The sequence below is a fragment of the Osmerus mordax genome, chromosome 16 (genome assembly GCF_038355195.1).
Source record: "Osmerus mordax isolate fOsmMor3 chromosome 16, fOsmMor3.pri, whole genome shotgun sequence".
Classification (NCBI taxonomy): Eukaryota; Metazoa; Chordata; class Actinopteri; order Osmeriformes; family Osmeridae; genus Osmerus; species Osmerus mordax.
In genome coordinates this window covers 3974343-3988856 of record NC_090065.1, presented here as the reverse complement: position 1 = coordinate 3988856, position 14514 = coordinate 3974343, and the positions used below count along the sequence as shown (strand labels likewise).

Sequence of the window (14514 nt, the reverse complement as noted above, 5' to 3'; positions counted from 1 at the left end):
TTTCCTAAACCCTTCGGGCGCTCAACTTCCTCTCAAATTTTGTTAAGTTTTTTGTTTCTCCGGTTACACAGTGTGCCAGTGCGCAAGACAGAGAACATCCTCACTTCAGCACTTTTCCAACTTTCTTTACTTTGAGGTAAAGTGCAAGTTTGGCACAACTTGTAACTAACTTTGGAATACGAGTTTTTTGATTTCGTCAACTTTATACACTAACTGAAACTCAGCCCTTGAACACTTCACCAAGGTCAACAAAGAGGGTTCCCCATCACCATTGTTCCAGATGGACATGTGAAGTTATCACATTTTTGCAGGTTTGGTGTCTGACGGTATTAATCGGTCGAAGTGCAGTGGCGCACGATTGAAATTTTGAGCCAATGCAATTATTGCAATGCAGTGGATGTGACTTCAAACGTCGGCTTCGTTTAGCAACTCTTCAGTATTGTTGAACACCATGAAAGGTATGTAGCATGACATAATGCAAACACTATGTTGTCAGCAACAAATAAATTGCAATGTTGATGATGGAACTGTTGGTGTAGTGGATTTCACCGACTTTTTCAATACGTTTTTTTACTTGAACATATAGTTCTAGGTTATCTCCACTCTCTTTCTTTTCCCTGAGACAGGAGGGATGTGTAGAATTTGCGTGTGCGTGTCGTACATCTGGATCCAATTAGACGCTCTTGGTGATTTGGTTTTGGTATTCGAATATTGAATCTGGCTGCTGCACATCAAACATTTACATTTACGGCGTAAGTAAGTAGGCTAGAATGCTGCTTTCGGGTGACTGTACAATAAAAACGATTGGCACATTACCAGCACAGCACAAATGTAAACAATACATTTTATCATCAGATGTGATACATTTGATTACTGAATTATAACCCAAGGCGTTTATTTTGCAAGGTAGCAATGGTGGGAATAATGACTCAGTCTTATGTAATGAAATGAAAAGCTCCACTGTACTCACAAACACTGATGTAACCCTAAAAATAAGACTCAGACCAGACTGAGCCAAGACCGAGCCAAACTATAAACGAAGAAAGATTCCTCTGAAATGTTGCATTTATAGATATTACAGACATCTACAAAAGCATGTTACATTGGTCAGATGCCAAAGTGTACCCCCCCCCCTCCTCCTCCACCATAAACCTTGAGCAGACACAAGCATGCAATTGGCTCCAAAACATTTCCATGTCTATAACTGATGCATTCAACTTCTCATATATCAAGTTGGGAATCATGAAATCAGCACCTCCAACTTTCAAACCAGAAGTCTTTGTCAGCAGGTGATAGGTCAGGTCTCTAACGGGCATTACACTTATAATGGATTACTGAGTGCACTCTTATTCACAACAGAAGGGTTTTCTGTTTGACTGCCTCCATGTGGAAATGGCTGAAACTACAACCAGAGTGTTCATAGTTCAATATAATTCATAGTTTATCCCTAGTTTAGGCCCATGCAATTGCCTACAAATCAGTAGTTTACATTTTTGTGAACAATCTATACATTTAGACTTATTTTAGTCACCTTAGTGAACTTTGGATGGCTTTCAGATGGTCAGGCATACTTGTGATTCTTTCTTGCTTCAATAAGATGGAAAATAAACTGGAAACAACTGGAAGAAGAGTGTGCACAGTTGACATAACAGTGTAGTGTTTATAGTTGTTTAGTGTTTATACTTGTGTAATGTTTATGGCTGTTTAGTGTTTATAGTTGTGCAGTACAGTTGTTATAGATGTGTATTGTGTTGCCTGGATTACCATAGTCATCTATAGTCACACAATTCTCAGTGTTGTGTGTTCTACAAACCAGCTGTTAAAATAGGAGGTTTCACAGCGAACATGAAAAGCACACAGAAAAACCACCTGTGGTTTGAAATGAATATGGGCTGTGTGTCACGCAGAAAGGTAGCAGACTGGAACAGACGAGGGTTTTAGAAATTCTGACAGTGAACCTTGATGCGGATTCCCAGCGTCAGGTTCAAGTGGTGCTGACGTCAGAGGTCGTTAGGATGTTCGTAAACTCTCACTGCTTCCTCCTGTCCACTGAGGGTTGGGATGTCAAACAGTGGTCTGGAGATCTCAGGGACGTGGTCTGTCTTTATTTTCACTGGCCGTGGACGATGACATAGAAAACTGTCAGCAAGTCACCCCTGTCCTTTCCCACGAGCGTGGAAGCCACATGAAAGAGGCCTCAGCTCAGACCCCATGAGGCCATTAGAACCAACCAGAACCTCCAAAACGGTCCTTTTTTTAACCTAAGTTGTGAGAGATATTGTTTTAGTGTAAAAAGAGATGCCACAAAGGAAAGTACACTTAAACAAACACTTTTTTTCCCAGGGGTCTCGAAATGTGTATTTATCGATTTTCCAGACTGGAATTTCTGAGAAAAACAATCCAGTGTATCCACTTGGTAAAATCTAGCAAATGAACATCTCGATATGACTCGACAGTTTTGTGGTTACGTGGTCTGAAATTTGTCTTTCAACATCTGCAGAAGTACAAGTTACTCTTTCAATAGTCTCTATATTGTCTCGATCAAGACATCTTCGATAATCTGATAAGAATTAGACAAACTTTTAGATATATGATTTTGCCATGTCTTCATTTTATGCCATTTGAAGTCTGTCGGTGATGATGTGTCGGTCTGATAAATCACATGATGTGTCAGTCTGATAACTGTCTCATAACATGTTTACGTTCTCCCCTCAGACGATTTTGCTGATGAGGAGGAGGTGCAGTCCTTTGGCTACAAGAGGTTTGGTGAGTAGCAGCACTGTTTCACTGTGTGACTAGGCTTGCTCGTCTACTTCATGATATGACCTTTTCAAAAACTTATAACCTTGGAAGTTCTGTACAATGTCTAATGACAAAAGAAGGCCCCAGTTATCAGTCCATTTTGACATGTTCCACCCTCTCTGTCCTGTTGTTACCAGGCCTAGATTGGTAAAGATCCACCAGTAAGATTATCCTGATATAGAGTATTTACCTTGGCTTTTGTCTTCAAAAAAATATTTCTCACTCATGTCCTTTAAACATCAGTGAAAAGCAATGAGGGGGGAGTCTGCTTCATCCTTGGGTGATCTTGGAGGTTGCAGGACAAACCTAGCAGCCATGATAAATACTCTGTTGTGATTTCACTCTACAGTGTGATATCCAAACCTATCAAAACAACCAAGTCTGCGCTGAAAAAAAAGAGATTTAAACTCTCTCTTCTGTGTTCAATCATTTTGTGCTCGGGGGGAATAAGGTACTTTGGTCTAAGGAGAATATGCTGGCGTTTTGTGATGACGTTCAAGTAGTCAGACTCAAAACCACATTTGGACATAAAATGGCAAAAAAACATTCACTTTAAATGAATAGGTGTTTTTGAAGGGATGTCATGCAGACACTGTGCAGCTCTGTACCTGACCGTGTTAACACACAAACACTTTACATTGTGTCGTGAGAATCACTTACACGTGTGTGTGACCTGGACCACTCAGCCAACACCTCATTGACACAGTGAGAGCGGACAGGTTTTCTTACACAGTGGATTTAGTGGATTTAAACGTGTGCGTGTGTGTGTGTCTATAGCCGACCTCCCTCCCTAAAGTGTAAACTTGTCATCTCCCATACATGGTTGTAGCAGCACTGGATTGTTTTAAACATAATCACACCATTGCCGTTGTTTTAAAGTTATTGTGGAGGAAGGGAGGAACTACAAACTCAATGGGAGATGATAGGGAGGCTAAGCAAGAGCTATGCTAAACATCTGCTCACCACCAATAGTCCATTATTCCTCAGAGATTATGTCTGAACCTTTGGAGCTGCTGAATTGTTTCCTGTGGCAATTTTGGAAAAGGTTTATTTAGTGGAAGGCAATAGGCCCTATGGACTCTTAGAGGTTACTTAGGAATGGGTAGAGGAGAGGGAGCTCTTGGAGGAAGAGGAAGAGGTGGATGGAAGTCAGGGTATATGCCTGGGTCCTGCTGTGTCAGCACAACCACAGGGAGTGTATGTGTGTGTGTGTGTGTGTTGGTGTGTGTGTGTTGGTGTGTGTGTTGGTGTGTGTTGGTGTGTGTGTGTGTTGGTGTGTGTGTGTGTGTGTTGGTGTGTGTGTGTGTGTGTTGGTGTGTTTGTGTTGGTTTGTGTGTGTGTGTTGGTGTGTGTGTGTGTTGGTGTGTGTGTGTTGGTGTGTGTGTGTTGGTGTGTGTGTGTGTTGGTGTGTGTCTGAAGGGAGGTGGCTGGAGCTGCCTGGTGAAGTGGTGGTGGCCCCCTGAATGGGTAAAAGTGGCCCCTCAAAATACTCCCTCAAGTGGAGGAGTTTTAAGGGGGTTTGGGGGGGTGTTGGGGGGGGGGGGGGCGCAACTGCTTTCACTCAGAGTGAAGTTGAGTGTACCTTCAGGGGGCTTGAGGCATACCAATCTGTTTTTGTTCTTAGTCTCCAACAGTTCCCAGTAAGCACTATGACCCTGAGTGCTTCTACAAAACATGATCATATCACTGGTGGAGGGGAGACAAGTAAAGGCATTAAGAGGCTGGACTGGATTTTGTTTACCGCTGTGTTTGTTTGGAATCAGAGCCCAACAATAGACTGAAAAAGCTGATCCATTTGGTTCATGAATGAGTACAAGCAAAGGAATATAACTTTCTACAGCAACCAGCAAAACATGTGACCATTGCAATTAATGTAAGATTGAGAGCATTTCAGTACTTAAAATCTCCTTCTCTTCCTCTAATCTCTAGGGGGGGTCATTCAGAGTGTTAGTTTTTTTTGCTGAGAAGTTGCATTCATTGCCTCACTTCTAGTTGGGGGTGGAAACAGCAAGTGGTTTTAATTTAAGTGGAGTTTATTACCAGAGAAGAATGTTTTCAGAATACCTACTTATACCACCACCCTAGGGGCTGCATGCATGCAGTTTGTGTTCTAATGATCAGATGGAAGATTACATGCTTGTGTTTCCAATAAAGAAGTGGGAAGAAAGGAAACAGAGAAAAATGATGACACAATGAAACACAACAAGCCATCCTTTTTTTTCTACCAGTTGTCTCTCTCATGGATGTCTCTCTCATGATGGCCTCTCCTTATCCTCACCAGACGTCTCTGGTCTCTTGTCTCTTTCCCCGCTTCCTCGTAATCTGTAGGAATGAGACTGACTTTGGAGAACGGTGAGTCATTCCCCAGTTCGGCCAATGAGAGCAGTGAAATCTGTCCAAGACAGGGCACAAATCACTTCCTCCTAGCAGGGGGCCTCACCGAACATGCCAAGAGGGCTCTGTTGAGGGTGTTAGTGGGGAGGGGGAGGGGGGGGGTGGAACCATGGGTCAACCCTGGGTCGGCCACATGGGTTCCCGCACTCCAAGCCCTTTCGTTTAACCTCCAAGCTGAAGTTGAGAGATAACATTTGAGTGAAGGGTGCTGATAAGGACGAGTCCCTCTGTCCTATCCCAGCACCGGTAGAGACGACTGTGTTTACTGTGGATGTCTGGTGGAAGGGAGGATGGGGGTAGGGTCACTACCTCGCTTTTTATTACTCCCCAAACGCTACGGACCAAAAAGTGAGTCGGGTTTTCACGGACTGTGGCTCCCAAATCAAGATGTGTTCCAGCTGTTGCTATCACCTCCCTAGGATCTGCCTTTATAGCAAGTCGAAGACGGTCCCGAGAGAATGTGAAGTGCCTGGTACATGTTTACATTTACATTTAATCATTTAGCAGACGCTCTTATCCAGAGCGACTTACAGTAAGTACAGGGACATTCCCCCCGAGGCAAGTAGGGTGAAGTGTCTTGCCCAAGGACACAACGTCATTTTTTGGCACAGCCGGGAATCGAACTGGTAACCTTCAGATTACTAGCCCGACTCCCTCACCGCTCAGTCACCTGACTCCACATGTTGTACACGTTTCTGTGGATAGACAAGTCCTGATAATAGACCTGACTGTGCAATATGGTTCTGGACTGTGTATGATATGACTGTGCCCAAGGGATTCATTGGCCCACTAAATGGCACCCGTGTAACAAGGTGTACAGTTGTACAGTTCAGTGTCTGTCTCTCATGATGGATTGACAATGTGCCTCCCCTTCTCTGCAGGTATTGGCTGGAACACAAGAATAACACACATGCTTGTGATACACTAGCCCAACTAGATTTCTTTTAGCCCTCCCAATAAAATACAGCCTAAGAGGAGTGCTCTGCCTGTCCTGATATATTAATGAAAGTCTTTTGGCTCTGCGGACAGCCAAAATCAACTCTGTACTTCCTGTCCTTGGAAAAAAAAGACACACAGCAAAAATGAAATGTTTTCTTTGCTCTGTTCATAGTCACTGACTGTGACATTTTTCAAGGTGGCAAGGACAGGGCAGGGTTTGTTACTTATACTTTGGTTACGCTGGAAAACTGCCAAGATGCTATTCAATATTGTTCCTATATTTATTCCCTCTCCTTTAATGTAGACATGCTGCGCAACTTGTCAAAAGGAGTAAACCATAGAAACAATAATCCATAGAACAAGCCTTTGTACTGTACTACGTATTATATATGTACTATATATCATATCTACTTAATTCTAGTCAGGGCATACTATTTAGAAAGTTTGAAGGGATTATTGTGTACAAAGCAACATATTTGGTCCAGTGAAATAGCGGGCCCTGCAGTGTCTCCTTGTCGACGGCTGGAGTGTGTGTGCTTTCATCCTGCTGAGTAGGGCTGGTTTGACAGGCTGGATGTACCCTCTGGCTCTGGGATTTTACTGGCTGTGTCTGGCAATGAGCAATTGCTGTGAATTTGGAGGATAAAGTGAAAAATCGAGAAGAAAAAGAAAGAGAGTACGGGAGAATGTACACTGGTCACCAGACCTTTTGAAAGGATGAGTGCGTGTGTGTGTGTTCATATGTGTGTGTGCACCCAACTGTGTGTTTATGCACGTGTGTGTGCATGTGTGTTGCTGACTCAGTATTAACCACTGTGGTGGCCCACCCAGCAGTTCTGGCCACACTAACCAGGCAGGACCAGATGGCCTATGCATTGAGCAACAGCTTCTCCTTACACAACAGTAGTGGTTGGTCTCTGTATTTCTAACTAAAAGTGCTTTCAAATGTTTTTTTATGTATGCATGATGTTGTGGTCTGGCAAGATTAGGAAGTAAAACCCTGTATTTGAAGTTCCAGAATGTTCTTTTGGGTGTTATTCTGAACATGCCCCAAAAATGATGTGTGTTTTATGTTTCTGAGTGGGCTCTGACAATGCCTTCTGGGAAGTCACCCGAACCCTTAAAATTGCCGTTATGATAAAACCTCAAGAATATTGTGCCAACTTTATATATTTATATATTTTTTCCAGAATGTAATACTACAGACTTGAAATATGTGTTTCACAATCACAGTGCTGCCAAAAGTGGAGAAAAATAGATTCTTGAGCAACAATGACATCACAATGACATCGCTGCGATGGGATTGGGTTCTTAAATAGAGCCCGCTGGGCGCATCAGTATATTACATTAGAGATGCTGTCTTTACTAGCCCCCAATGTGCACTTCACCTAGACAGCCATAAACGTCCTACACCAGAAACAGTTCCATTTCAAATGCGTGTTCTATCATTGAGGTCATTTACAATGGCCCTCTTTTTAGAGCAATCATGTTCCAGTCTGTAAATCACTGAACCACATTAGAACTCAATACGGACACTCTGTGACATGTAGGACTGTGTTAAGACAAGGTCAGGTGTTAGTTTATCCTCTTGTGATACTACTGTGTGTTACTGGACCAGATGGTTTGACAACAATGGAGAAACATAAGTCACTTTACCTCAGTAGCTCACATCCCTGAGACCGTTTTTCACTCAAGTAAACACAGGGGTCTGTGTCAAAGGCCTGTTGGCCAGTATTACCCAGGGAGAGAGTGTAGGAGAAGTCAGCTGGAATCCTCCTAAAATGTTCGCTCTCTCTTTCTCTCTCTCTCTCTTTCTCTCTCTCTCTCTCTCTCTCTCTCTCTCTCTCTCTCTCTCTCTCTCTCTCTCTCTCTCTCTCTCTTTCCTTCTGTATCTCTCTCTTCCTCTATTTCTCTCTTTCCCCCACTCGTGTTGCCTGTATATGTGTTGGCATGCATGCCTGTGTTGAGTGTATATTCGCGTATGTCTTTGCTTTTCCCTACACGTCGGCCAATAAAGACAGTTTATAGCCTCTGTGTTTTTCACAGTGCATGCAAATGAATTACACCAACTGAAAGAGTTGATCTCAGAGGGGGGTGGGAGTGTTTCCCGTTGAAAGTTCATCCAACTGAATGGAAGGTAAAACATGGGTCCAAGTGCCGGCACAGTGTGAATCCTCAACAGTCCCAAGTAGCGCACACACAGGGTACCGTGTATTGGTAGCTACCGCTTTTTTAAAAAACTTTCAATGGTTCGGCCTTCTGGGAAAGAGTCAAGTTTTTTAGGGATGAATTGTTTCATGTAGCATCATTCAATGTGCTGGTCAGGCTTCGTCGGAGATAAAGCTATTACAGAAATGTTAGAATGAAGTGTGAATTTTTGGGGTTTAAATCCTTACACCATATGTTTGTGTTGATGGGGCCCATGGCAACAAAGACCCCCTGCTCAAACTGAATACAGAGTGTTTATCTAAGTTAATTTTCACAGCACTGGGACTTTGCTATTACAACAACTGAGGGAGTCAGGTGGCTGAGCGGTTAGGGAATCGGGCTAGTAAGCGGAAGGTTGCCGGTTCGATTCCCCGCCAGGCCTATGACGTTGTGTCCTTGGGCAAGGCACTTCACCCTACTTGCCTTGGGGGAAAGTCCCTGTACTTACTGTAAGTTGCTCTGGATAAGAGCGTCTGCTAAATGACTAAATGTAATGTCTAAATGTAACAAAAAAGGAGATGTTGGGAGAATTGGCTCTTCCAGTGCAGTGAGTCATAGCCAGAGGGAGGTATGATCACTTCCGCATAAAAAGTACGGTCGAGTGAGATGTTACATCACATATCAAATAAGTTTGGCATATATGTGCTCGTTTACAAGAGTAAGATTGAATGAATATGAGCGTTTTTTAGTATATTACTCTCTTGTGGTACGGACGTGTTTTTCAAGCTTTGATCTTTACAGCGGGATTATTAATAAGGGAAAACTGCCAATACTTTCATGCGGGCCAACCAAAAGCAGTTCCAGTCTGTAAAATGTTGGGAATAGCTTTGTTATATGTACCAGAAGAGACAGTGTCTCATAATGATAGCAAAACACACTTAAATCACACACTTTGATAAATGAAAACTGTTGACTGGAAGAAAAACATTTTGTGATATCCTACGAAACCTTTTAACCACAACTTTTGCCAGCTTTGGTCATGAGACACTTTCAAGTCTGGCTCTTCAAATGGAGATATATGATCTATTTGTCATAGTCTGTCGTATTGTAACAAAGCACAGATGGGTAGAAACCAAGACATAATCAGCTCAAGATTCAACCCGTCATTGGACCTGAATGCAACTTTACCAGGCATTAACAGTACATCTTGACCCTTTGAAATGTTACCAACGTGGAAAAGACAGATGGATTGCTCAGATAACACTGAACATGTTACAGAGCTCTTCATGACAAGTTATATGCTTCTTACAAGGACGACGTCTAGACCTGGAAAGGTTGCGTGTTCATCCTTGCTGAGCTCAACAGTCGGGGATTATATTCGTGTTGGCCACAGAATCAAGCTCTTTTTCTGGCCCCTCATCTCGGTTTGTCTCCCTGTCTCTTAGTTTTTCACGTGACTTCCATCCCATAATAGTATCACTTATAACTCACACGTGTCGGTTACCGAGCCAATGGAGGGGAGCTGCTTTGCCTTCTCGTGATGTCGTCAGAGAAGCTTCCTGGGAGAGTGTCCTGGCAGGGTTGGATGGCAGGGTTGGATGGCAGGGTTGGATGGCAGGGTTAGATGGCAGGGTTGGATGGCAGGGTTGGATGGCAGGGTTGGATGGCAGGGTTGGATGGCAGGGTTGGATGGCAGGGTGAACAGGAGAAGGAGTGTAGTGTCTGTTCATACAAGCGCTGAGAAAGCAGCTTTGAGTCCAAGACGTGGTCGAATTCAGATCGCATGACCTGAGTGCTTTTTAGATTAGTCTCAAAAGACTTCCAAACTCAAGACTTCAATCGTATTTGAGTGGATGTTGATCTCACGAGTTTGTTTCTTAATGGGGCTGGTCTGTATGACTGTGTGGTGCTTATCTTACGGTCTAGCTACCAAGACCCAGACAAACGGCTGGGTCTGGCTTCAAATTGCAGCAGTCAGCACCAAGAGCCTATAGAAGGCTTACAATGCTCAACTATACAGACATCCATTAGGTCTCTTAACAGGCTCAACACACACACACACACACACTTTTAACCACTGCCACATTTTTGTGTTCCACATCTCAGCGAAAGAGTCAACTAAATAGTAATTTTCCGAATACAGCGATCCACTCAAAACTTGAAAGAGATCTTACATTTCAGATGTTTGTTCTTTACATGCCTGGCACGAAAAGAGCGATGTATCGAATGTTCACTTGCATCCTTTGATTCAACTGGGGTTTTAATCAGCACCAGATGCTTGCGAGGGTCGGCCTTTATTGAAAGTGTTGTAAACCTGTTATTAACGGGGGGAAGAAATGTTAGCTTTGCATGCTAAGCTAGCTCAGCGATTCAAGGGGCCTAATGGCTCAGTAATTTGTCTCAGTGGTTACTTCCTTTATGGAGAGTGTTTACTTGTGAAAATTCCAGTGGGGGATTGTTATTCCAGGAGTAGTTATTATAACTATAGGAGTCCACTATGAAGACACCAGGGCAGCAGCTGTTGATGATGGGGAAAACAGTCAGACTGTCTAGGTCGGAGCTTTGACAAGGTCGGGGTACTGTCAAATTAGTTTGTGAAGATTGATCCACATCAGCACAATGTGGACCAACTTAACTTGAAACCTGGGGTAGCTTCCATCAAGTGGTGTTGTGATTAGATAGGTGGATGGACGGACAGCCAGATTCACTTTTTTAACTATCTTTTTTCTACACCCACTTTTCCACACTACTTATATTCCTTCCATACAGTAGTTCTACCCACATTGCACTACTGTTTTGTTGTGGTTTGTTGAGAATTAGCACACAAAGTCAAACACAGTACTAGACGTGATGACATGGCAGTTGTTTGAACTGTGCAATAAAACAAATTAAACTCTACATGCTACTTAAAATGTGTATCTTACAGAAGAAAAAGAAAAAAAAAGTAGCAGTTAACACGTTACATAATTTGGTGGCTAGGTTGTTCATGTGTTTGGGCCTCTAATGTAAAATGGCTGATAAAAATGTTACCATGTCTGACAGAGAAAGAATTTACTGCCAGTTTTGGTATACCACGAGCCACATTCACACACACAACCTGTGCACTGTACAAGCTTTCTTTGTGTTGCCATGGAAATTTCCAGTTGCCACACTGGGAATGCAGGAGACTCTTATTCCAGGTACATGGAATAAGAAGAGGAAAAAAAGAGGTAGGAATTTTCTTTGACTGACTTCCTGAGTTCGAATGAAATACAGCTGTTTTACATAGACAAGTTTGGTTCTTCGACAGCTTTCTCTTTCTCTCTCTCTCTCTCTCTCTCTCTCTCTCTCTCTCTCTGTCTCTCTCTCTCTCTATATATATATATATATATAGAGAGAGATATATAGATATCTATATATATCTCTCTCTCACACACTCACTCACTCACTCACTCACTCCAACTTACTGTCCTCAGTTACCAGACTGTATTTGACACCTTCTAACCATATTTAATTTAGGAAAATCAAAAACCAGAGATAAATACCATTCACTGCAGATATAGCACATATTTTACAATAATTTGAGGAAACCTGGACACATAACACAAATATAAAGATATGCTAAACATACCTTCACGTTACCCAAACACACAAGTGATCTTGTTTCCAGGACAGTGGGCTCTGTGTCAAGTGTTCCATAATGATGCTTTCTTTGGCAGGTCTATTTGTCCCTGTCTGGTGCAGGCAGCCTGTACTCTTCAGGGGGAGCAGCAGAGAAATTGGTGTGGTTAGCCAGCGTATGTGTGGAATACACACTCCCCAACCATACCTCCTTCTAGTCTTTCTGGTATTTATTTACCACTTGGGTATGGTCTGGCCAGATTCCAGCTTGTTGATTGGGACATTCTGGCTGAGGTCCAACATCAGTCCCCCCCCCCCACACACACACACACACACACACCCTCCACCCCCCTTGTCGAAGTTTGTTTAGGCGCGGTGTGTTTTCAGTTAGCTCATGATACATATGTGTCAGCATGGTTATGAACTGTGGTACTTTCTACACATAGACAGTGGGAGGCTGCAATGTTTTTATGAATATGAGACCTGACACCCAATGACGAGGAGCATTAAATAGAACAGGATATCACTATAGGGAGAAGGTACATTTATTTCCTTTCTGGTTTCTCTGTGTGGTGTATTATGTTTTTTGAAGACTATTTTCAGCGGTATCTTAAAGTCCTAAATCGTCTTGATGTAATACAGATTCTTACTTAGAATTGCAAATACTGTTGTGACAAGGCTATACTTTTACTATAGTACTATATAGTACTATATACAGATTATATGCAAATATTAAGTATATATATAAAAACGGTATATATTATGTATAGGACTTAAATATACAGTAGTCCCTATATACAAGTTTTTAGTACAGTACATATTTAAACTAATTACTCACTTCCTGTTTTAGATACACCTAATAGAAGCTAAGGTGACCACAGTGAGCATACTGTGATCATTGACCCAGAAAGAACAATAAAAAAATGTTACATAACTAATTTACCAACACATGATTGACTCCAACTCTCACTGTGGAATGGCTTCCTCTCTCTGATAGATATGTGGTAATATCATGTCCGCCCTGCTCTTGACCCTGCGCCTGACGGCTACAGTGTTTGTTGTTCTGGTGATGGCTTTGACTGGCTGTGAGCAGTGTGTGGATGGAAATGGTGGGGGGTCTCTGATGGTGAGCCTCATGGCCTCATCATGGGAGCGTCAGTCCACACAGAGCCTCCGGCAGCCTCCTCAGTCGTGTCCGGGGCCACAGCTGTGCCCCTTTGGGGCAGCCGCCATGATGTTTTCACAGATGTGTAGGTCCAAGGCCGAGAGGGCACCACCCTACTCCCCCCCCCCCCCCCCCCCCCCCCCCCCTGGTGGTCGAGCCCTCCCCTCCAAGTGAGTGAAGAAGCTGCCTGTGTTTTCAGTTGCAGCCCCAACATGTATGCCTCCAAGGCTATGCTATAGAATAATGCTGGCCAAGGAGGCCATCTGGAGATAAAACCAGGTTTCTGATACAATTAGGGGGAGGAAGTCAAACAGGGATGTAAGGCCAGCTGTGGAATGTCTGGAGCCGCTCTGGAGGAGAAACTACTGCCTCAGGAGGGCTGTTTACCAAGTTACCCAGAATGCTGCTGGGTATGTATATGCCAATCTCCATGGGGGTTGCAGCTAATCAAGTTCAAAAACATTGTCACGTTGACCTATCCTTTGAAGGCATTGTTGAATTGTGTACTGTTAGTGTATTTAAAATCACTAATATCTTAGTAACCTATTTGTGAAATGTAAACAGACTTTTGGAATGTGTTGAAAAGATTACAGTGGGCAATTTCTTGTTGACCTAAAAATTACATTTTATACATTTCTGAGGACTGGCCCCATTTTATTTGTACCTAAACCATCATAAGTTTTCCTGACTTTCACACAGGAAAAATGAATGACTCCCTTCTCTACCTCTCATCTGTTCATGTTTGGACTACCTTAACATTACACAATCAAAGTACTTTTTGTGTAAATTGTGTCTCCCTGCATTTCTGGTTAGTTGGATTTTTATTAATAAGCTTTGTGTTTTGAAGGCTAATCTGATTGCAGGAGTGGCAGTTTCACCCACAAAAGGGCCTGTTAAAGTCTGTTGTTTGTACAACATCTGCTCTCTCACTTTCTTCTCAAGAGGCCACTGGGTCAGTTTTCATGAAGTCATGCAAATTTTCTAACCATGGAATTGAGGAATGAATCTAAAAAGTAAATGCCTTGAATTTTTCTCCTTGCCTCCTTCAGTCCTTGTTGGAAGGGGTTTTAAAGACGAACCTTTGGACTGTTTCCACCAATGGATTTTGAGATCAGGCAAGGAGAGAGGAAGTGAGGAATCAAGGAAAGAATCAACCTAGATTCAACCTTAGTTGAATTCAACCTAAGTCTTACATTACATTGTGACCTGGTGCTAAATGGAGTAGTTTTAGATCACTAAACCTGTGTGACATCTGATTGATCAGTGCTGTCACTGAACAAGTCAAGTTTTAAGATGGCTTGTCATGGAGACTATCCCCTTTCTGGTCAGCTTTGGGTCTCCTTAGCGACCATGTGGTCAACATGTGTGCAAGTGAATAAAAGGACTTCCATCGAGCATAAAGTAAATGTTTTTGCTTGTATGAATTATTTGAATTGACACCCTGGTTATGCTTATGTGGCCCTCTA

General features: G+C 42.8%; 1 protein-coding gene across 1 annotated transcript in view; it reads left to right on the top strand.

Annotated features, from left to right (window-relative positions):
• Positions 1 to 155: 155 nt before the first annotated feature.
• The window catches only part of LOC136958999 (collectin-12-like), a 31058-nt gene continuing 16699 nt past the window's right edge, over positions 156 to 14514 (top strand). The window contains exons 1-2 of the mRNA XM_067253181.1: positions 156 to 458; positions 2716 to 2766. Of these exons, the coding sequence (XP_067109282.1) occupies positions 452 to 458; positions 2716 to 2766 (58 nt within the window). The 5' untranslated portion in view covers positions 156 to 451. The remainder of the gene's footprint in view (positions 459 to 2715; positions 2767 to 14514) is intronic.